Here is a 25,884-nt window from a genome sequence, read left to right as displayed (position 1 = left end):
AGGTGAGAGTAGGAATCACAAAGTCAGCTGGAACATAGGATGGACAAAATAGAGACACAGAGAGCAAGAGGGAGAGACACAATCAGAGCGAGAGAGAGAGAAGGACAGTGAGGCGAGAGAACCACACAAAAAACACAATTTCACACTGCAATGAAGCATGTCAGCTCAACCTGGCCACACACTCACATATACACACAGACATGCACGCATTTGATCCTCCACGCATATTCTGAGACAGTGCTTGCTCACCTATTGGAGCATTAGACATAGAAACAGACACATAGAAACAAAGCACGTATTCATCAGCGCTAGACCATGCACAAACACGTTCACATCCTTTCAAACAATGACAACCCATTACAAGACAATACACTCTTCATTTGCCCATTGAAAGGTTGTGCTACAGCAACTTTATCAAAGCTAGGTTTATATCATTCCAGTTGGAAGCTTGCCCCTCATGGCCAAACCTAGTTCGTAGCTCAGCTTCTCAGAAATTGCTCTCGCTTGCTAGAAACACCCGATGATTATTTTCTGCATTAGCCACTTCTCCTCAAGCACCACTAGGCAGGGCCACCTCCGGTCGGAAGATGTGAGAGCAGACACTTGGTAGACATTTGGTGAATAGCTGGGACAAGGAAAGGAGACCTTGGATGTTTTGAAAGGGTTACAAACATCCAAGGGGTTCCTGCTGATGAACTCCTTGGTTGTTTGTTAGTTCGTCAAACCAAAATTGTCTCTTCAAATTGTCTTTGCCTTTCTGTTTTTGACATGGCTTTTAGCACTCTCGATTTTTCAAATTATTTTGAGAAAAGAGTCTGGTGAACATTAAGTGTCCCCCTGTGAGAAGTGTCACAGCATTCTGTTTGATATACCAGTCGCAAAACAGGATTATCTAATCAGAAATAAACACTATCACTGTTAATAAGCAATAACAAATAACGTGTGAGGTTGACAATGTGTTTAATCCTTTTCATCTAAACTAATCCAATATCCTCTAACACAATCCGATGATTTAACACAATCCTATCTTATCTATAATTCTGTTAATATGTTAAAATCTGTTAACCGACTCCAACAGGGATAGTGAAGAGGGTAATTTCACACACATATTTCAAAATATATTTATTTTTTGATCATTTATTTTGATTATTGTTCATGTGTGCGTGCATGTTTTCTTTCTACATAATGTATGTTTGATCTCTGGAAGGAGTTTTTGTTTGTGCTTTTGCATTTGTGTGTGGGATTCTGTGCCTGTTTACTATTCTTTCATTAACATGGGCACAACGGGATCAGTAAATCGTCCTGCGATCGATCACTGACTCAATTAACTGTTCTCCCTACCCTCTCTGTCTCTCGTTCTATCTCTTTTTTTATTCTGGTGGCACCGGAGGACCTATCAATCCCTTTAATGAATGTCATCCTTAAAGCTGTATACAACTGTGCGGGTCGTTGGTTGTGTGTGTGTGTGTGCAGGTCTGTTTGCTTGCCATGTGCCCTTGGGATACTATGCATCTAAATATATAAATGAAATGGTAATATAAACAACACGCAAGGCAAGGCTACCAAGTCTACTTAAAAAAACTGCTTATAGTCTATATAAATCTGTGGCTTATTAATTCCAACTCAGGGCAAAGCAAAAGGCAATGGCATTGGCATACTTTTCTGTGTCTGTTTCTGAAGAAGTGCTGTCCTAAAAACACGAGGCAGGGCTAGGTCATAGGACACAAAGAGGGGGGTGGATTCAAATGAGTCGCCTTAGCACATCTTCATGCTGCATGTATGTACAGTAGCTTTATATATTCTGTCGTTATCTCTCCCTCTGTAGATCACAAACCGCTACATCTATGATTCAGTGCTGCTACTTGCCAACACCTTCCACAAGAAGTTGGAAGACAGGAAGTGGCACAGCATGGCCAGTCTCAGCTGTATCAGAAAGACATCTAAACCCTGGCAGGGAGGAAAGAGCATGCTGGACACTGTTAAAAAGGTATGTACGAGTGCACCGGCAATGCTGTGTGTTAGCATTAACAATGCCATATCCTCAGCGGGGATTCAAAAGATGCATAAGGTATTGGTTGCCTATACAGGCCAGACAAGCCCCATAACTGAGAGCTTTTCCCCAGTGTGTTCTCTGTTGACCTGACCGTGGCACGTATCTGTACTGGAGAGAGAGTAGGAGTATGATATGTTCATTTACCTCTCTGGAGGCTGAGTCACCTCCACCATCCAGTCCAACCTTCCACAACCGTGGCGACCGTGTAATCTGCCCCCAACATTGTGATTCACTGGGCCCTCCCTGTCTACTGGAGGGAGGCTCTCACAGCTGCACCTTGCGAGGCCAAAGCAAGTCAAGTTTATTTGGGAGGACTTTAATCACCGGGACTCAAAGGAATTCACGGGGCCCGCGATAGATGAGACCACTTCAGTTGACTCTGAGCACCTATGAGCAAGCTCAAACCACTCAAGTAATATGTAGTACCTTTGAGAACAGAACATCTAGGAGGTCTCCCTCCTTCCAAAGAAGTCACATAAGTTCTTTGTAAGGCATATGTTAAAGTGAGGAGTGAGAAATGATGAGTCAAAGTAAAGCAAAAAGTATTATAAAATCATAGTGAATAGATGTCAAAAAGACCACACTTTCAGAAACCACACATTACCATGACTTGAAACCTGTCCCTTACAAATCCTTTCATTCATGTATCATTTATCTTTGTTTTTTATCGAATCCTCCGGAATAGCTTGCTATACATTGTGCAAAGGATTTACTCTGAAATGTCAATTTCAGAAGCTAAAATTTCTTTAGTGAATTTGCGAATGTGTTCCTCCTAATTAATCAATCAAAGCGTGGTACAAATGTTCTCTCTCAATTTGATCTGTCAGCTTCTCCATTAAACAAGCCCTCTAAAAATAGTTAATTAGCATTCTTATCATATGTCATTTTATTTGTGTTCTACAATTGCATAGTGCAATTTCATTTACCTTATGATTAATGTTGTTTTGTTTTCATTAAGTTTGATTTAATATTAATTTAAAAGTATGCTTAAAATGATGACCCTCATTCTCACTATGCATAGCACTTTGCACATTGTTAAAAGGTTTTATATCTAGGTATATACATAGCTTGTAGCTTGTATGTGTTTTTAATATCAGTCAATATTAACAAAACATGAATCAAATAATAAAACTACCCTCCACACACACACACACACACACACACACACACCTGTAGCTTATAGATATCATACAGATTACAATGTTCTGATTATGGACCCTATGGGCCCTATTTTAACGGTCTGAAACGCAAGTGGGAAGCGCAAAGCGCAAGTAGCTTTGTGGGCGGTTCTACGGCGCTATCGCTATTTTACAGGCGGATAAATGACACTTTCGCCGCGGCGCAAGTGTCAAAAGGGTTGGTCTGAAGCAACCTAATTACCCGTAGGTGTGGTTTGGGCGTAACGTGCAATGAACCAATCAGAGCGTTTTCTCGCATCCCCTTTAAGAGCGATCGGCGCTTGTTCCATGGCGGATTGCTATTATGATGGCAGATTTGCCAGGCGCACGCCAAGAAAGGTTCACAACAGATGATGTCCAGAGGAGGGAGAAAATAATTAATTCTTCGGCTAAATCTCCTTCAAATCTTTGCAACTTTTCATTTTTCGTTTTGTATTATTTTTCTTCATTTATGCCTATTTGGACAAGTCGAATAAAAAAATTCTCAAGGACATACTATACTTTCCGATGTTTTGGGCTCACCTTCTCTGAATCACAAGGTTATGAATGCATGGTAATAATTGTACAATGTAGCTAAACTATAGAGCGGAGATGTCATTAGTTTGCTTATACCTCACTATATACGATGCAGCTCATCTGACAGATGAGCTCTCCTCTGCCGTGCTGCTGCGGCATTTGGACGTAATGGCATCGGCACATGCAGTTCAGCATCACGTCTCCTTAAGTCCTCTAATCTATCCTCATTAATGTCATCGACACATCCATGATTCATGGCAAAGTTGTGTAAATATATTAATCGAATGAGTTCCGTTCCGGTTTATGCATACGAGTGCGTTTACTGATGGGGCATGTACCTGCACATGGGTGCAGTCTATAGCACCAAGGATGCCAGGGAACCCATACTTGGTCCAAAACTCCTGCTTTGTTCTTTCCTGGCTGTCAGGTGTAACGGGGAATTTGATGTATTCCCCAGCATGTCGGACTCGACCTGACATAACTGCATGTATAGCCAAACTTATTGCCGATTGTGAAATGCACCCAATAGAACTAAGGGGATGCTGGAACGACCCAGATGCATAGAAATGCAGTGCCGCTGTAACTTTCACTTCAACGGGGAGGGCATAGGGACAGCGTGCATCTGTCCCCAGTCCATCTGCCAGGAGATGGCAGATATCTGTGACAGCCTGACGGGTCAGGCGTAGCTTACGCCTGCATTCCACCTCACTCAGGGAGAGATAGGTGTGTCTGGGCCGGTAGACCCTCTCCCCCCGGCGTCTGATCCTCTGTACCAAGACGTATTCCATTCCACTGTGCAATAGAAAAATTATGAGCAACCTCAACTAAACTGGTAAGTTGCAGAGTAGGCCTAAGGTTTTAAATGGACTTACAGAAGGTGATTTCGCAGTCTTCAGAATTGTGGTTCCTGATTCTTGACGGACAACCCACTTTGACAGGTGTCCTTATATACATGTGTCTCTTGCCACTATTGGTCAACCAGGTTAATTTGATCCGTCATTACGCCTGATACAATTCGCGTGAATAATTTGGGTAAATGTGTAGGCTACGCTAGATTTATGCCTATTTATTTTATATTTATGGACACCGCAAGGATTTTCCTTGTGTGGTACTATTTTATTTTCCTTGTAATTATGTATGATTTGCAAAAATGGGAACTGCTGTCCGTGTAGATGAGAGAAGCAAAGTGTATGCGCGAGGTGCACAAGCAATCCGTATGCATCGCATGCGCATGTATGCATGCGCCCTTAAAATAGCATCTGAACAACGCGCCACTGACTTCAAACCAGGTATTTCCTTGAATCCAGTCCCAGCCATGTCCTAAAATGGCTGCCATGGGATCCACCATCATGCCTCTGGGAAGATACAATTACATCAAGCTTGTGCAAAGCGGTCAATAAAACAGTATGTCATTCGGATAGTTAACGAAACATTGTTGCCTAGGCTGGAATGTACATAACATTGTTGCCCGGGATGTTGTTTCACAAGGCTTAATATCCTATTACCAGCGCCGGTCTTTGAATGCCGCGATCCCTGCCCTTTCCTTTGGCCATTTCAATTTCCTCGATTGTGGAATTATAGGTTTATTGCTCCTTCGTATACACACCCTTAATTAATAACAACATTAAAAGTCACATTAAAATGTCACACATAGCAATAATCGCCGGCGTTATTGAGCATTGTCATTGTTTATGCCGGCCTCTGATGTTGCCGGTCCTCCTCGCGAACTGCAATTACCTGTTTTTTTTCACACATTAATTGATGGTTCTGGGCAGAAGTGGGAGATCAGCCTTAATGTGGAAGCACACAGCTACCGCTTATTACTCCTCTGTCCTGAGTAACACAACTCCAATTGTTGCCCTTTTAAAGGCATTTTTTTACTTTAAGAAGAAGGAAAGGCCCTGGTTTCTATTTGTGTTGACATGGCGATGGGTCCTGTTTTCATATCCAGGCCACTAACTGTAACTCCATTTGGAATTAACGGCTTCATATTTTTTCGGGAAATGGAAAACGCCAAATTATTTCTTGCAGACATTGACGTGACATTCTCAGCAGCCAATTTTTGCCTGCTTATAAACAATAGACATGTCTAAAATCTCTGCCACGTTTAACAAAATGTAAGCAATTAAATTAAATAAATGCCAATGTGATTTATACTTGCTAATACTTATTTTCTGAATAAGCCATAAGAGCCGGCCATCTCTCTGTACGTAGTAGAGAAGCACATATTTTCATCCATTTAATCTTTCTTTCTGAAGACTTCCTTTACTCTTACCTATATGGCCGTATTGTGCAAGTGTTGTCTAAGAAATAATGATAGTATAGAAACTTTATCGTCTTTTTCTTCTCCTGTTCTCCCTTGTCCTTGACAAGAGGTACAATTACCAGAAAGATAATTGTTATGAATGGCTTGCAACAGCATCAATTAACCAACTAATTATGAAAGCTAATCCACCGCATCAGGCGAGGTTTACCTGTGCTTGGTTTACAAGCGAACAAATCGACTTGATGCACTGCCCTGATGAAGTTGCCTGTACGGGTTTGTGTGTGTGTGTGTGTGTGTGTGTGTGTGTGTGTGTGTGTGTGTGTGTGTGTGTGTGTGTGTGTGTGTGTGTGTGTGTGTGTGTGTGTGTGTGTGTGTGTGTGTGTGTGTGTGTGTGTGTGTGTGTTTTTGCGCAAGTAATGTTAGATTAGGTTTGGTGGCCTTTAAAAATGTAAATTCTATATAGTCGCTCATTTAATTCCATAATAGCCTCATGTCAACCTACATTTTTCCCACTTCTTGTTTGATGCCCTGCCACTCAATGGAACGGACCACACTGAGCAGATTATTAGCATGACCTCAGCAGCGTTTCAACACCTCTTAGCTCCACAGGATGACCATCATCCTCTCAAGGAACAATTTCTGAGTGCTGAGAAACAGGACCCAGGCAACCAAGGCTGCAAATAGGCTTGCATTGAGCCTGCACTGAAAGGCGCTCTTTACCTACAGTGCAGACTACTATTTGGATCAGCGGTACAAGATGGAATCATGCCATAACTACCCGTCTGCTCTCGGATCAGACGTAGTTTGTGGTGTCCTGGGTGTAGGAAGCTGGTTGCTCTCAGCATATGATCTGCAGTGTCATGCTCTTCTGGACCCCGGGACAGAACACGGACATATGTCTCTCGTATCACTGGGCCTTGGATTTAATTAAAATAATGAAATGCTTAACACTATGAAGGAGTATTGCAAAGACACACCCTTTAGAATACCTTGGTGCAAACTAACCCAAATGATATAGATGCCTTGATGTGATATCTTAATGATATGCATAACATCTGGGGACAGAACCAATAAGTGTGATGTTCTTCTTAATGGATGGTCCTTGTTGCAAAGCATTGTATCTATAACCCTGCTAGACAAGTTGCTTGGAGGGCATTTGTTTCGGATGATTCGTATTTTGAAGCATTACTTTCCCACCCATTGGAGCATTAGACACAGGAACGGAAAAAAAGACAGACAACCATATCAGAGTTGAAAGCAGTCATGAACACACACATTTCTCACGTTCTCACTTTCTTTCTTTCTTTCTTTCTTCTTTCTCTCTATATCTCTTTCTCACACACACACACACACACACACACACACACACACACACACACACACACACACACACACACACACACACACACACACACACACACACACACACACACACACACACACCGGCACCGGCACACTACTAACTCTCACTCGTAGTGTGATCCATCTCCACTATGCATGGTAGGTGAAGTTGCACCTAACCTAAAGCCAACACACAGAGTCACTTTTGCTTACTGTTCACACTACCTCAGGGGATCCCAAGGTGTTAAGCTGACACCATGTATATCTGTATATCATATATGTATTTATTTATACAGAGTCAAAAGAAGTAGGAGGAGAAATACAGAGTCAAACTGTTTTCCATATTCCTAGTTTTTCAAATAATTATTTTTTTTCTCATCGTCTGCCTAGTTTGGCGTGAGCGGTCTAACCAGCTTCCTGGAGTTCACCGACAACGGAACCAACCCCAACATCTTCTTCGAAATCCTGGGGACCAACTATGGAGAGGACAGGGGCCGAGGCGTCAGCAGGGTGAGTGAAAAGGGCCCTTATTGTGGCACTTATCCCGAGTTACTTTCTGTGAAGGGCTACGATTCAACGACTGTACTGTTATTAGGGGCTTAGTGTAACAGCGCGGGGGGAGGACTTTTAAAGTCGCCGACTCTTCAACATATACTGTTCATCCCCGTCTGTTTGCTGAGGTGTCTCGTTGGAGGTCTGTGGTCTGTGGTCAAACTGGTGTAGCAAAGGAAGGGAAGCAATTTGCCTTCATGAATTGCATTCCGGCGATGACATAGTGTTCTGTTACACTCTACATGAATGGATGCTCGTCGAACCAGAAACCCATATGTAATGCAATTTCACCATTTGAAAAACAGTGAAAGCACTTTTGTGTTGCATATGTATCAACTTGTAATTCTTCGTCTGTCTATTCAATGTGAATATTTCAGTCATGTTTTTTTTATCCTTTTACTTTTAAAATGTGTCTTCTTCTTTCTGTTTACCTGTAGTCCTCAATCAAATATACTGTTTGCTTGATTAAGGTTAGTTATTATTTGATTAGTGTTTTTGTAGTATGAACAAGTGGTATTTAATAATTAAGTATGCTGATTAGCTTTTGACTAGTCTAAGAAACAGCACACGCGTGCACAAAGCCACATAGACACACACAAACACACACAGAAACAACATAAACACAAACGTACAAATTAAAAATAACAGTGTTCTAGTGATTTTATTTTAACCAAAATGTTTCAATAGTTTAACATGTGACTTGTGTACTCAACAATGTATGAGTTGTAAAAACAATTTTCTTTCTTTATTAACGTTTTATTTTTAACCCCTAAAATTATTATTCTATGTTTGTAAAGCCTTCACATAGCATATTCATCATTACAATTATTCTTAAAGAAAGTTTAAAATAAGTTTAAAATAAAAAGATATAAAATCGATTGGAAAAATAGGAGGAAGGACATTGTCAGCGAAGTAATATAGTAATATGTGCAGATGTATCTGAAACAACAGATCTTGCACACGTGGCTCTGATTTGGAAAGCATTGTAGTGTAAGTTGGAAATATAGATCGGCCGCTTGGTAACAATTCATGTGGGTGAGGATGAGGGTGTGTGTGTTTGTATTGTAAAAAACCATGAGTCTGAAAGTAAACGTTCCCATGTGACTGCTGCCAGAGCTTGCTTTATCTAGCGGGAGCTGCCTCAACCATCACCTGTGCCTGCAGACTTGGACTTGAGTCGTTTGTTACTTATGAAGATAGTTAACATGGGTACAGCTTGAGCAACAGCATCAGCAAGGAGCTGGTTTGTTTTTTTGATCTGCCCCCCCCCCGATGATTGGAGAGGTCTCTGCAGATTACAAAGGAGATTGGGCTCTATGGTTATGGCTAACATGATGAGACACCAACACAGCAAGGCAGCACATTGCTACAGACAGAATAAATCTTTAAACAGCATTGTAATTACATTAAGACGCAATTCCCTAATCAGAGAGCATAATTGCGTTAGTGGCAATCTAGACGCCTATTATACAGTCTTCCTGTCACAGCCTCCCTAACTGCGCAGAACATTTGTTCATCATTTGATGGTTTCCTGGTAGGATTAAGCGAAAGTGTGCCGAGGATTATAATTCTGCAGAGAGATCGGAGTAATTCACTGGAAATATACAGAATGGTTCCGTTCTTCCTCTGTTCTTGCTCCCACAACAGAGAGCTCTTGACAAAATTGTGCAGAAATGAAAGGGATACTTTTAATGAGATACATGATTTGTCACATGTTGCGTCTTAAGTAGTTGCGTTAAGACCGAGGTAGGACATGGCCGGTGTTGCTGATGTGGATTTCGATTTTAATGGGAATATTTCTCACATCCCATAGCCAGTGTCCTGTCTGTTGTTATTCCCCCCTCCCCCCCCTGGAAATTCTGTGAAATCTTCTGTTTTATTCTCTGAAGACAGATAGGAGAAAAACTGTTCCGCTGTATACTTGATTGGAAATTAGGGTGTTTTTCATTTACGCTCAGGGCAGAAATCCTACTTGTTATTTTCTACCTTACCCGTCACAGAAAGCACAGGTTTACTTTGCAATGACCTATCATGAAAGAAACATTTTAGACTGACAGTCGCCTTTCTCTCTCCCTGTCTTTCTCTCTCCCTGTCTTTGTCTCTATGTTTCTCTCTCTCTCTCTCTCTCTCTCTCTCTCTCTCTCTCTCTCTCTCTCTCTCTGTCATTATTTAATTGGAGGTCTAATGTACTTTTCTTGTACGTCCTTCTAACAACATATGCATCTTGTATGAAACATGGCTGATGGTTTTAAACCACACATATGTTGTATGGAAGTGGTATTCGGTCTTTGTTTTAAATAAAATATTGTTGGTTTCATATATTCTGCAGGCAGATGTCATTCTCTCTCTCTCTCTCTCTCTCTCTCTCTCTCTCTCTCTCTCTCTCTCTCTCTCTCTCTCTCTCTCTCTCTCTCTCTCTCTCTCTCTCTCTCTCTCTCTCTCTCTCTCTCTCTCTCTCTGTGTCCCCTATCCCGCTCCTGTTTCTAGACCTCTCGGCCTCCCAGACTCTTGTCCCTTTGGGTGTGTGTTTGTTTGCGTGCACGCATGTGTGTGGGTGTGCGTGGGAGCAGAACATGGGCATGCTGTTGGAGGCACTGATTCCATGCTGAATCACTCTAGGTTTTGGTTAATCCTCTTAAAAATCCCTCCCTAGCCCTCTCACCTATTGAGATTCACTCCAGTCTAAATCCAGTCACTTCTTCTGTGTAAGCAAAGCAATGTCCTTCTGTCTCCTGTTCCCGTCCGTTTATATGCATGTATATGTCTTTAGGCTTTAAGCATATCGCCGTCCCTATAATAGTTATCATCAGCATCTCAACATTTGTACGCTTTGTGTTTTTCATCTTTTCATCTATTATCTATTAGTCACTCTCTCACTCACTCCCTCCCTCCCTCCCTCCCTCCCTCCCTCCCCCCTTCTCTCTCTGTCCCCAATTCAATTCAACAAAGCTTTATTGGCATGACATTTAAATGAACAAACGTGTTGCCAAAGCATTGAAAAGATAAGAAACAAATATGGAAAATCAATGAGTAGACAATGCATGAAACAAATTGGTAGCATTCATAGACTTAAAAGAAGAAAAATACTCACAAACGATTACCGTACACATATGACATTTTCCCACTTTTTCATGGAAAACATTTACTTTTTTTTACTCTTCTGCTTCTTGCCGATGCAAACTCCCCAGCCAGTTGTATTCAAATTTCCCCCACGAAAGTACTAGTTATATCTGGTTGTTTTGGAGGTTTGGGCAAATTAAGTTAATTTGGGTTTAACTGTTTATATACCGTATATATCTTTTTTGCACTCGTACTCTCACTCTCTCTATTATTCTATCTCTCTCTTATTCCCAGCATTCGATCACGTCTGTATCTAAGACCACAGTGGACTCTTCATCCCTTAGTTAATCAACTTGTCTTTCATCTCTTGACAACCAACTCCCCCCCACCTCCAAACCCAGACACTAGCACAACCTCAACCCCCTCATGCAAACAGACATCTACCCCACACCTGGGATCAATCACAATTATTGGCAGCACATCGTGTTCGAATTGGCATTCTGCCTCTTTAGTCTTCCCGGCCTATAGCAGTCTCTCTCTCCCCCCCCCCCCCCCCCCCCCCTCTCTCTCTCTCTCTCTCTCTCTCTCTCTCTCTCTCTCTCTCTCTCTCTCTCTCTCTCTCTCTCTCTCTCTCTCTCTCTCTCTTTTTATACTTCTGTTTTCCTCTGTTTCTGTTATTTCTCCCATCTTTCTCTATATCTCTCACTTGCTTTCAATCTCTCTCTTTTTCTCTCTTACACCACCTGTTTATCTTATCTTAATATTTCTGTCTATTTCCACTTCTCTCTCTCTCTCTCTCTCTCTCTCTCTCTCTCTCTCTCTCTCTCTCTCTCTCTCTCTCTCTCTCTCTCTCTCTCTCTCTCTCTCTCTATCTTGTTATAGTTCTCTCTCTCCCTATCTCCCTCTCTCGGTCTGCAGGCATGCTAGGCTCTGTTGCTGCAGTTCTCGTGGCTGCAGCAGATCCGCCACGTGTGTGATTGCTCCATTAGCGTTGTGGAGGGCCATGAGTCGATCCAGGAAGGAGTACACGTCGTTAGAGTTATACTGGTGGGAGGGAGGGAGGCAAACATGGAGGGCCAGGAGGCAGGTGGAGAGAGAAAAACAGAGACAGCTGGTGTTGTTCGAGGCCAGTGTTAAGCGGAGCCAGGAATCAGAAAGGTTGATCAATAAAAAAGTAGGGAATTGGTATTCATATGCATATGTCTGCCAAGCAAAAGTACGGGTAAAGTGGGACATCTCAGGGCATGAGAAGAGATGAGGGTGAATATAGTGGAGGGGGAGAAGTGATTGTGATTGATATTGTAATTCTTCATTCCCCTGATAGTCTCAGTACGATGATGGCGGGTGAGTCATAGGAGAATATTTGATTTGAGAAACCAAAAGTAGGCCATGACCATCACATATCAAACAAATGTGCGGGCAGGACTGTAATGATTTCAGAATGTTGAGGAATAACATATCCATGCATCAAAAGAACATTCTCCACACCAAATGCATTGACTTCAGACTTCTAAAGACCACCAACCATCGACTATTGTCTTGAAAACCTTGCAATATCCCATATCAAACAGTTGAAACAGACAACACTACCGTGAGTACATTCTTCTTTGTGGAGGGGGCAGGATTGCTCAGTGGCTGAGATGATCCGTCCCTGCAGAACGTTTGGACTGGGTTCCATCTCCCCTTAATGACCATCTGAAGTCACCTACTATAATACAGTCAGAATTCAGAGGTCAGATGTCATGTGGATCGAGCTTACTCCACTGGGACATTGGCTGTGTCTCAATTCAGGGGACGCATCCTTCGAAGGACGCGGTCTATAAAGGTGTGGCCTTCGTAGACCGTGAAGGCCGGACCGAAGGACGGTCTGGCCTACGGAGCATTTGCGTTTGTATAACAAGCCGTTAACACCCTTTACCTTACGTGACTACGCGCCGCTCCTGTCACCTAGCAACCCTGACAGCTGCGGTTCAAACTGGGCGGCGGAGGAGAAATCTGGAGACGTTATATAATAATTATATGAAATATAATGTTAATTAGTTTAACGTTAATTAGTTTAACGTTATATGGTTTGCGTAAATGTCATTGAACTTTGACAATAAAGTTACAAATTCAAAATAGTCCCAACTTTATTTGAATAAAATAATGTTTTTACATAGTTTGGTCATTAAATATGTAATTTGCTGCAACTGCCGCTTCCGCTGTCCCCGACGCCATTTCTGAAAAAATCCAGCGCGCAATGGATCTTTGGATACGTTGGGCCGTGAAGGATCCAGCTGGTGGACCCTTCAAATCCGTGAAAAGAAGGCTGCATTTCTCGGCCGCATTTGAAGGGACTTTCGAAATGGGACAGCCTTGACGCGCCGCTGTGACGCAAGCGGTCTTTAAATGCAGCTTCCGAAGGATGCGTCCCCTGAATTGAGACAAAGTCATTGTGTCTTGCCGGCAATACGGCCAATCAGGGAACGAGCTTGGCCGGCGCACCCCATATCGCAGCGCCTCACATATGTGGATGAATACTGAGATAAATACGATGCAATGTTGACTATAGCAACTGTGGAGGCTTTGTCGGCACGTCCCCATCATTCCTTCAAGTGAACATCCCTCTGTACCTCACCTGCAGTGATGGAGAGAGAAAGAGGCCAACAAGGGTTCCTCTTGGAGCATCAATTAAGCTTGCTGTCTTTCGCGCTCTCCTTCAAGCTCTGTAAAACGTATGAACAGGCAGACGCTCTTTTACACAGACACACACACACACACACACACACACACACACACACACACACACACACACACACACACACACACACACACACACACACACACATACACAGAGACATACACACCTACAAATGCAAAGCCTGCACCCACACATTTTCACACAATGCATGCTCTCATTTTCATAAGAAACAATCACACACACACAAACACTTTCCCATTAGACGTAAGGGAGAATGGCGCCTCTGCCATCTTTCTGTGACTCATAAAGTGCAATGTCCTCAGATTGAGGTCAGTCGCAATTACCATCTGCAGTGTTACCTGACATGTGCGGTAAATTACGCTAAGTGACTTTGAAAGGGTCACACAGCCCCTGCAGAACCTCCCCATAATGCGGCCGTCGGCTGCGGAAACAATTCATTTCATTGCATGTCCTCACTGATTAAGACAGATTTATTAAAGGTGCTGCTATTATGACCCTGTCCGCTAACACATCACTAATAGCTCTGACATGCGTGTGCACGGTTTTAGGCAAATGACCATGTGCTGTGGATCACTCCCCACACACACACATACAATCATGCATAAGCTCATAGATAGACACACATACAGACACACACACAGATACACATATACATGCATAAACAAACAAATTCACACACCCAGACACACTCACACAATCTCACTCATTAAACTATCTGACCTTTTTGAGACCAAAACAATACATTTTCTCACCCTGGAATTCCGGATGTTTTTGCCCCAGTTACTCATCCCAGTGTGAGTGAGGCAGTGTGAGTGGAGGCAGATACCACAGTAACCATGAAGCAGCCATCACGTGAACGAAAGGGGGAGAGATGGTGGGTATGAGCCAGGTTTTTTTTAGGATCTGTTGATATAAACGGAATAAACAAACTTTCGGGATGAGGTACAAAGCTGGCCTACATGTGACATCGAATGAATACCGATTAAATTGAAAAGTTCAATGAGGATCAAGAGAGATAGAGAGACAGACAGAGATGAAGAGAAAAAGAGAGAGAAAGAGAGAGAGAGAGAGAGAGAGAGAGAGAGAGAGAGAGAGAGAGAGAGAGAGAGAGAGAGAGAGAGAGAGAGAGAGAGAGGGCGTAGGTGGGGGATGCTCAGCCATAAATTAAGAATGCAGGATGACACCTGGGAAGATAAAGGGAAAAGGGATTTATACTTCCACTGCTATTTTCCATCCTATTAGTTTGATGCTGCTGCGTCTCCATGAAGTGTGCCTTCTACGGTTGAGCTGGGAGGAGGGAAAGACGGAGGGATGGAAAGATGGAGGGATAGATGGGGTGAAGTGTGTGTGTGTGTGTGTGTGTGTGTGTGGTGTGTGTTAGAGGGAGAGAAAGATTTATATGATGATGATGAAGATGAGAGGACGACGTGTGGCTCTATGGGGGCATAAGAGCGAGAGAGAGACGGAGAGACGGGGAAAGGGAAATCAGGGAACAAGGAAACGAGAGAGGGTTTAAGATTAACAGAAAGTCAAAGGGAATCGTTGATTTTCATCCCTTTTTTTCATCACCTCCCCACTGATACTTGAAACTATGTGAGTGTGTGTGTGTGTGTGTGTGCTTGGGTGTGTTTGTGTGTTTTGTGTAGAATGTGGTGTGTTGACTGCAAGAGATACAGACCAACAAGCAGTAAGATAATAAAAATACATATGTGGATAGCATAATTTAGCGAGAAGGTTTTTGAGGAAGCCGCAAAACTTGTCACGTTTGTTTGGGGTTCCTGACCATTTCCTTGCAGCACTTTTTTTTAATTATTATTTATGTATGACGATGCCTCTCAGATGTTGACAGTTGACATTATAATCTTTTTGCATTCTCCCCATCACACTCACAACTTTTTATGTTTTGTTAACCATGTGATGTTGTTAAAGGCAAGGCTGTCTGCTCACATTAATGTGAAGCCTATTTCCGTTGAAGATATGGACGCTTGCACATCTATGGTGCGGGAGGGATGTTCTGCATACAACGCACTGGATAGTTTGATAACGTCTGGATGCTAATGAATTCATTAATGTGTTGTAATGTTTAAATGGCCTATTCTATTAGTTTTGATACAAGTCATTTTTTGTCAGTTTAGTCTTTTTATAAGCTTTTTAACGCCCTCACACACACGCATTCAGAAACAAACACAGACACACGCACACAAATCCCTAAATCTTTGGTTCAAAGACCCCATTCAGAAACCCCTCTATCCTTTCTCTGTATCTTTCCTTGGGCTGCATCCATTTTTTGCTGCCTCTCACATTCGATTATAATCTGCTTTAATGTAGGCCCCAGCTAGATGCCATTATCTGGTGAGAAATAACAAATTACCAGACTGTGGAACACATTTGAGTGAGAAGATGAGGGCATGCTTTCTCCCTTTCTATCTCTTTTTCTGTATCCCTCTCGCTTGCAATTCCACGCCATTTTATGGCAAAAAAATCAGAAGACGGCTATGGATAACCTCCCGCTTTCTTATTTTTGTTCATCAAAAAACTATTTGCACTCAATGCCCTTTCTGTGAACAGTAAGGGTTTTGTGAGAGAGACATGTTGCGATAAGTCTGAATCTTGCAGGCAGCTCTGCGTGATTTGTAGTCTACGCTGAAACAGAAATATTGTTTTTGTGTAGATAACACATCTAGTTAAACAGACATAATCTTTGGAGCCTATATATATTTGTAAGGCATCGTCTGTTCTTATTTAAGTTTTCATACTTTTGAATATCATACAGGCTGTGAAACCAGATTGATGTCAGAGTCAAAGTATCCTGGCAGACAAGAAGGAACACACACAGACACACACACAGACACACACAGAACACACACACACACACACACACACACACACTGGCTGGCAGGTTTTTATTCAGGGTGACCATAGCCCACTGGACACTGATCCAGCCTGACAGGCTATCCCTGGAGAACAGAAGCAACTTTTAGTTTATTTATTTTGTATTTTTTTGGGAGAGTGTTTTGTTCTGTCCGTGTACGTGAGAGACAAGTTACAAACAAAAAAGACAGAGAGAGGGATGGAGAGAGAGTGAGAAGGACCAGCCAGACTAAAAAAGGAGAGACAGACAGAGAGAAAGAGAGACAGGATATTAAAAAGAAAATGAAGTGAGAGGGCAAAAAACAACAGAAGAAGAAGGGCCGGAAATCTCCTTCTTTTATAGATTTTACCATTACCTGGTTTCACACGAATCCCATCAGGGAATCCACTGTGCCATCAAAAAAATAAAAAAAATAAACATTGTTTGGATCACCAGGCTCCAGCCAACAGCTAGAATTCATGCTAGTGTTTATCTGTGTTTGGACCAGCCCCGCAAGGTAGATTCCCCAGGCAGCCAGACACCACACCAGTTCAACATAGAGCTCTCTGCTCTCGCAGCAACAAAACTACACCAACGTTGGAGGAGCACACTGGCTGGGCTGTGGGGCTCTTTTGTTTGTTTGTTTGTTTGTTTGTTTTATGAGTGTGTGCCATTTGAAGGAGCAATGAAGGGCGCCATGTTAGCTAATTATTGGAGGTGAGGTACGGTATGTAACAACGACTCAATGTTTGCAAAACCAATTACGACATTAGGAGACACATCCCCCACAAACACAAGGCGTGAAACAGTTTTGTTCGTTTTGGTGAATCATGAAGAGAGGACCTCAATCAGGACGGCATTCGGCCGTTCTGAGATAAACGGGCTTGCCCTGTTGCTACTGAACCAAAAAGATCAGGGAGGGGAGAAGACAACAATAATATGATGAAAAGGACAAAAGGAAGAGAGTGAATGGCATGCAGAAAGGCAATGTGTTGGCAGCTGGCAGCTGTCTTTACTGAGTTGTGACCGCTCACTGGGAGCGACCAGAAAAAAATGGAACGGTAAAAAAAAAAGCATAGAAATGTGTAAAAATGTATAGAAGGAAAAAAATCATATTGTGACGCATGGACAGGGAGCCAGTTATTGAAAGCGGTTGAAAAGGGGCAATCTAAAGAATAAGTCATTTTCTTGACCGTAGTGTTCGTCTTCTCAAGGGGCATTGGGGTGAAAAGACTGACGGAAAGGTAGACTGGTGAATGGTTGGGAAACATTAGGGAGGCTGACTGGGTCACTTTATTCAAAACTCCTCTTAGACCCCACCACTTTAGGTTGCTGTTAACCAATAGTGTTTTGAGCCTTGTAGAGATACGCTCCATGGACACTATGCACTATAAGGATGATTATGATTGAACGCATGGAGTGCCGTACGCCCTGTAGAATGGATGCTCAGTTGCACAGAGCGATTTACCACATAATGGACAGATGAACGGACGGACAAGGGAGAGATGAATGGATGGCTGGAGCTAAAGGGACAGGGTATCAACCACAGATGAGGCGATGCACATGTGACTGTGCTGTAAAAGGTGAAGGCAGGGGGCTCTACACTGAAAGAGAGTGTCAGGGTTTGGGATCAAGGTTGTATCCTCACACAAACCATGGAGGCGGGTAAATACAATTTGCCTGGAAGCCCTGTAGAGACCGCACCAGAGCGTGGTTTGGTAGTGCTGAGAAAAGCCCTTTGAAAGCACTGTTATTCAGAATAAGAAAGAGGGTGAGATTTCAGTAGAATGAAGATGGAGAAAATGGATTGGATGAGGTGAACATACTAACTAGACGAGCAGTGTTGTGAGGGAGAAATAAAATACTCAATCAACTGCTTCCTCTGAGAGGGGCAGTGAACATTAAGACCAATTAACAGAGAATTGAGAAAAGCGACAACTGATACTTAAATGCCAACTGCTACTGAAAGGTTAACTGTTGCTTAAAGGCCATGTAGGTGAATTATAATTCTGTGATGAATAGCCTGCCAATGTATATGAGGAATTATCTGGGTTATATGCGTAGCTCAAAAATACCACCGCCTTTACTTCTGTGCACCGCTCCGAAGCAAGACACATGTTGTGGGCGGAAGGATATGTTTCCTCTTTCCTTTTAATTTTTGCCAACATTGAAAACAACATGGATCAGATGGAGGATGTGTCAATTTGTGCACAACACAGCATTGTCACATTCTAAAAGGCACCTGATGACCCAGAAATATTGGGGAGGGATTTGTTCTTTGCGCCAAATCTCACAGAACCACGAAGACACAGGAAGCTTACTTAGTTTATGATTGATCGACTTGTACATTTTGGAAAAGGTGCAGGGACAGAGAGACAAAGCACAGATGCTAACGGACAAAACAGAAAAAGGATTATTAAACATAGGATAGATATGGAAAGACCCTTGAGATAGACTTAGGTTTTAAGCGACACAGAGGCATCATAGTTGGGCACAGGAAGCCACCAATACGGCGAGGTTGAGCACATGAATCACAATGCACATGAGTGATTGCTGTTGGTGTGTTTCTTGCTCTGGAGTCCAATCATCTCCTCCTCACTCATCCACTAAATATTGGCCCCGAGCTAATTGGAAGAGCTTCCACCAATTATTGCTCTCATAATTACTAGGGCCTCATTTCAACTATGAAGTTGTGAAGTTCATTACACATAAGTTTAATGATAGTTCTCCTGGTCGTGCTTAACCCCATAAGAGCTTTATTGTTAGAAGTATTTCAAAATAAGTGTTTATTGTAAACCCATCACTTTATGTCTTGTGCTATAGACTCACTCAGACCCAAATCCCCCTTGTAATAAAAACAACGGGTGGAATTTGCCTGAAGCGTTTTTGTATGTCTTAAACAAACTGCATTTTCTGATGGAAAATGCATTTCCTTCAGAAAATGCGGTGAGGGCTGTCATTCAAAGTGAGCTTCCATATCTGTTTTAATAAAGCGACATTCAAAACGTAAAGAATTGTTGAATGGCTTAAATCAAGTGAAAATATTTGAACCGAGTTCAGAAGTATAATCAGAGTTAATGGAGTAAACATGCAGACCATTTAAAAAAAGGTAATGGTTGGAAAAAAATAAAGACATTTAATATATAATATAAAATAGCTGAGCTGATAAAGTTTGAAATGGTTGAACGAAGTAAGTGTTACGGTAAAGTGTGTGTGTGTGTTTGTGTGTGTGTGCGTGTGTGTGTGTGTGTGTGTGTGTGTTTGTGTGTTGTGTGTGTGTGTGCGTGTGTGTGATACAGTCAAATGTGTGTGTGTGTTTGTGTGTGTGTCTTGTACCGTTTGGACTCCTTGGAGTCTCTTTCATATGACATAGCGTTTGTGTAATGAAAAAAAAGAAAGAAAGAAAGAAAGAAAATAAAGAAGTAAGCCTAAAAAGGATTGCAGCGCTCACCTAAATATGGGCAAAGACACTTCTTAGGCAGCCTTCCATGATTGAATCCACGGTTTATTTGACATTGTTTGTCATACTGTGCTTTATCATTATTATTTGTGATTTGTCATTGCTATCAGTGTTCCTGATGTTACCCCATCCCATCCCTTATCATTTGACATTGCCCAGAATGACTCTGTGAGCCGCAAAGCCAGGCCGATGCATTCTGGATGTAATAGATGGCTCTGTGCGTTCCGCTAAATTAAAGATGTCTCAAAGTAGAAGTGATTCTAAGACCCCTCTGTTATTCAGATTACCGTACTCTTACGCCAGGGATGTCACAATGGCGAACTGAAAATAGAGATGTGAAGAGGATGAAATATAGACTGTAGCAAAACAAATGGAACAAAGAAGCATACATCAAATGGTACACAAACGACTGTACTTAAAATACCTCTCTATCGTGAGGGAGACTACTTGCTGGGCCATCGTTCTTGTACTTACGGGACTATTACTGAAATGGATTCCTGATTCACTATTCCCGGGTGCACCACCATCAATGGTCGCTGTTTCCCCTGGTGACGTAGGAACTTCCAACCAAAAGCTCATACAATGACGCATAAAGAAACAGTAGCAAGAGGGAACATAATAGAGGGAAGAAACACACACACACACACTACCATAGCCTTCGGTTGGCAATGGATTTAAATCAATCTTAGCGTGCTATGGCACGTTAAGATTTCCTCATGGGCAAAAGGCAAAACCACTACATGTGTGTGTTCGCTATTAGCTTAGTAGCATTCTTTCTCCTGCCTGTCGTCCCACAATCCTACTCGCCCTCTATTGGCTCCACTCTTACCTTCATCTCATCTCTCTTCCTTTGGCTATCTCTCTCTCCCACTCTCTGCTCTCTCTCTTTCCCTTTATCTATCTTTCTTCCCTTCTATCTTGCTTCATCTCTCTCTCTCTCTCTCTCTCTCTCTCTCTCTCTCTCTCTCTCTCTCTCTCTCTCTCTCTCTCTCTCTCCCTCCCTCTCTCTGTGTGTCTCCGCTCTCTGCCAGTAAGGCCTGCAGGCATTCAGCAGCATTACAGCGTGTAAACCTGGGATTACAGCTCCCAGACTCTGCCTCCCTGGCTGCCGCTGTGGATCATCATGTTCACACTGAAATCACTAGTGATGCATCTGAAACCAGCCACAGCACGGACGCTGCTTTAAATATCTGCCTCTCTTCTTCCCACACGGTGGGCCGGATGCCCATGACCACACCCACTATATCAATCCAATTTCAAACCATTTATTCAGCAGGTTTTCCATGGCTTTTCCCCTACAATAGGCTGAAGGCTGTCCGGCCAGTTCAGGTATGGGATCCTATTTATTCCATTGCCAAAAGATGAAGTGCATACAGAGATAGTTTCTTGTCTTTTTGAGGAATGCATGGATTGGATGGGGATACTAGTTTTGTAGCTGTTGGGAAGATATGTGTAAACTACAAGCTATCCAGTGTAGATGTTAGACCAGGCCTGGGTAATCCACTTTTGTAAGACCCTTCTTCACTCAACAGTACTCAGACTAGATGAGGGTACAGCAACATTATGGGCAACATTATCTTGCATCCAGCGCAATTGACTTTCTACACCGACGCATGTATCGCTAGCAGAAGCGGATCTTCCATCAGGCAAACCTAGGCAAGTGCCTAGGGCCCCAACCAAATCTGTCTTTATTAGCGGCCCCCAAATCTGACCCCCCCAGCCATTACTTATGTAAAGTAAAACGCCAAACTAATGCCTAAATAATAATTTTCCAGCACACATGCCCCCCTCCATTGTGCATTGGCCTAGTCCAGAATATGATTGCGTAGTAACGCGCGCAGCGCGAAATAACGTACTTCAAACCAAAGCAGAGGGATGCGACTCGGTGAAAATGAAGCGGCGGAATTATGATAGTGGTTGTGCTAAACGAAAACAAAAAGCTGCGAAGAAAAGAATTGCAGATACACTGCCGAAATTGACTATATGTTTTACACCTGCTGCTGCCACAGCAGCCGCTGCTGAACTTGCGACAGGCTCTGCTGTTGGGCTTCTATACTGCTGCTCACCACTTTTCTCTGATATGAAGACTTTTGAGAAGAAAACAGTAGGACTTTGTGTTTACAAATGCTTTCTGTCTCACACACACACACACACACACACACACACACACACACACACACACACACACACACACACACACACACACACACACACACAGAGCTTTGCCACTCACTCAGTCACTCACTCACTTACTCTCTCTCTCACTCACACACACACACACACACACACACACACACACACACACACACTGTTTTACTCAAATGAAATGGTGAAGGCAACAGGGAAAATGGACATTTGAAGATGGAGAACTTAACCACTTGCACACCTAAACACCCCCCCCCCCCCCCCCCTCTGTCTCTCTCTCTCTCTCTCTCTCTCTCTCTCTCTCTCTCTCTCTCTCTCTCTCTCTCTCTCTCCTGTCAATCACTCACTCACACTGAACCACTGCTTTGCCTGTCTCTCACTCAAACACACATCCACTGTTATTCCTGTCCACACACAAAATCTTTTCATTGGTCCTGTTTAAATGTAAATGGTGGTTTTCATAGACTCATATCCATTTTGTATTTTAGTTCTGTTAAGTGCAAGATCATTTTGTATCTCTGGCAGAGAATGGAAATTCTAATCTCTCTCTCTCTCTCTCTCTCTCTCTCTCTCGTTTGAGTAATAAACATGTAATTTTGGCAAAGGCTGGAGAAATCTGAAACTGATTTTACTCTGGAGAGTTGAGTGGCAGTGCACTATGGGTTTATTGCGATTCTAAGAGTATTGGGATGGTTATTTGTTTTGTGTACGTGTTTCAAAAATGAGGGCCCCATGTCTATATTTTGCCTAGGGCCCCAAAATGGCTAGATCCGCCCCTGATCGCTAGTTTGCACCCGGCGCAATGCCAATTTTCCCCTGCAGCAAACCTGCGCCACTAAACTTGCGCCCTGAGAGGCGTGTTGGCGAAAAGCAGAGGCGTGTTCCGGCGCAAATGATACATTGTGCTATCTTACAGATCGATAAAGCAGTTGCGCAACTGACCGCAAAATACCTGGTCTAAGTGCACTAACGGATAGGGCAGTTGGTGTTGCTATTTTGACATACCATGAAAGATCGGAACTGCAATTTTTTCTTTTTCATAGGGGCTGCATGAATGAACACTGTAGTAGGCTATGCCATGCTTTAAAATAATAACAGTAATGATAAACTCGGGCAAAGTAGGCTTTATCCCAGCGTTCCAAAACAAAATCTCGTTTTAGGGTATATGATAAAGTTGGTTAAATTATTGGGGAAATAACAGCTGATACAGCGGTAATAAGTTGTATTTAAATCAATGCATCTGCAAACAATGTAGCGCAAACACATATTTTCTTGACACAGACATCGTGTACAAGCCCATAACTTTTAGGATTAATGAGTATTTGATCATGAGAAAACATCTTTTTACCGCAGGTGAGTGTTAAAAAGAATGAATGAATGCAGGCGTGCGTGTGTGCAGCCACCTGTTTAAACACACGCAAACTAAACACGTGACGCATAATATAGTCCATGGCAAAGTACACTAGCGGGGGGACACATGCATATTAGGAACACAAGTCGATAGCAATAATGAAGGCTATACAATACTGGTAAGAAATGATGTGTTTTAATGCATTGCCGCATATCATTAAATAGACCCACAGTTGCGGCCACAGGACTGCATATCATATGTGTATGTTAGGTTTTCTTTGCCACAATTTACATGACGACACAGTATTTCGGAAGTTGTAGAAGAAAACGCTATTCCATGTGTGAATTAGGCCATATTATTTGGCCATAAACTGAGCCATTTGAAGTTTGAAATTGATGTTGTCATGCATCTGTCTCATCGGAGACTGCAAACGTGCTGTTAAAATATCAACTCGTCAGGTTCAAATACGCTCATGGCTCTTAAAGGGGATGGGAGATGGCACTCTCATTGGTTTATTTCACGTTACGCCCAAATCACACCAACGGGTAATTAGGCTACTTCAGGGCAACCCTTTTTATATTCGCGTTGGCGCAAGAGTCATATATCTGCTGGTATAGAAGCAACAGCGGCAGAGCCCCGCCCACAAAGCTACTTCCGTTTTGCGCTTCTCACTTGCGTTTCAGACCGTTAAAATACGGCCCCTTGGGTGATCGTGGCCCACAAAGCTTGTGTGGGACAAATGTGGTCCTTTATGATCCACCATGTGTAGGGTTGTGACGGAATTTTGTGCCACGAAATATCGCGATATTAAAATGTGACAAAATGCATTGTTGAGACGAAAAAATGGTTTGCGATATAAAAAAAAGATTCTTGTTTTTTTCATACTTTATTTAAGGACATAACTTTGCACTTAAAAATGAATAGACTAAAAAAACTTTTTGTTTATGGCCATTTATGACAAGATGTTAAGTCTATACCATGTTACTATAACACATCTTGTTTACGATTTCATAAGAAATGGAAATATAGGGCAAATGGCATTGTTTTGCATATTTTGTGTCTTTAAATGAACGACAATATTTTTTCAGTCATACATTTTCTTCATTCAAGTTTTGCTCAAAATATCATTATAATATCGAATCATGAACCCAATATGGTGTATCGAATCATCAGGTGGGAGAATCTTCACACCCCTAACCAGGTGTGATGTAGCCTGGCTCCGCCCGCCTAAGTACTTCCGCTCAATTTGAATTTCCCTTCAGTACTAGGTCTGGGTCTGTGGTATGTTAGTGGGTTTTCTCCGTTAAAATTGTCTGCGTCCAATCAGCGAACAGAGGGAGTGGCTGAGATCAATGACGTTAAAGTCAGCTCTCGTTGACGGACATCTTCACGCACGGTGTTTAGTTTGTTTACAGCCTGCACGCAACGTGATTCCCGGACAAACGTTAGCGATTGGTTATGGCAGATCCAGAGTGGCACTGGGCAGATCCAATAGTTTTAAACTTCAACAGACACCCGCCTTCAAGTAAGTTAACGTTTGTCAATTGAGTAGGTCCAGACTCTGTAAAAATGGTAGGACCAGGCTAGGTGTGATGTTGACAAGCCATTACTTGCCAACTCTATCCGATATACTAACCGATAGTGACATCACACTTGGGAGTGCCCAACCAGATCGATTAATGGATTGATAGACCCGCCTTCCAGCTCACCCAGTGGACTGTAACAACTGGTCACACTTAAACTTCAAAAATAAAAAACGGCTCAGGCAGGTCCCGGCATGATGGTCCGGCCTTGGTTAAACTCGGCACGTCTCTCAGCCACACAAAGATCTCTCACACATACACACACACACACACACACAGACACACTCAGACGTACCTCTACTATTGAAATTGTCTCCTGGCTCCCCCGTCTTCCCAGACCGCGGTTGAGCTGGAGGATTAGCCCGTCACTCTTCTCCTACATATTTACCCAACTCCTCCAGGGCTTAGCGGCCCGTTTACCCAAACTGACCCCTGCGCAACTCGCTATTAGGTGTAGCCTCTCATTCTCTCTATCTCACGCTCTCTCTCTCTCTGTCTCTGCCTCTCTCTCTAACCCTACTATTGTCTCTCGTCTCAACTTCTCTAGCTAAGCTACTTCCAAAGTTATTTGTGAGTTCACTGTTACACAACACCGTTACACTGGTTGACACATTAGGGTGGGAGGATCATGATGATTAGGATCGAAAATAGAGTGCCTTTCTGAGGGAGTGGAGGCCTACCAAAGGCAAGAAAAAGGAAAGTGCGAAGAAGGTTTATATAGTTATGTGTATGTGTAGGTACTTTGCAACTACTTCTGTGACTGTTTTCTCTTTTGTTTACAACAGGGAAAGGTTGCTTTTAGCCTGTAACATCTCATCATTTTTGTA

The 25,884-nt window shown here is 42.6% G+C and overlaps 1 protein-coding gene across 2 annotated transcripts in view; it reads left to right on the top strand.

Moving 5' to 3' along the window:
* Positions 1-25,884, top strand: part of grid2 (glutamate receptor, ionotropic, delta 2) — a 376,215-nt gene that overhangs the window by 280,464 nt on the left and 69,867 nt on the right. For both annotated transcript variants that reach the window (XM_030358523.1, XM_030358524.1), the window contains exons 7-8: positions 1,826-1,987; positions 7,745-7,864. In XM_030358523.1, the coding sequence (XP_030214383.1) occupies positions 1,826-1,987; positions 7,745-7,864 (282 nt within the window). The remainder of the gene's footprint in view (positions 1-1,825; positions 1,988-7,744; positions 7,865-25,884) is intronic.

Source organism: Gadus morhua, chromosome 6, assembly GCF_902167405.1.
Source record: "Gadus morhua chromosome 6, gadMor3.0, whole genome shotgun sequence".
Classification (NCBI taxonomy): Eukaryota; Metazoa; Chordata; class Actinopteri; order Gadiformes; family Gadidae; genus Gadus; species Gadus morhua.
This window is presented reverse-complemented; position numbering and strand designations above follow the sequence as displayed.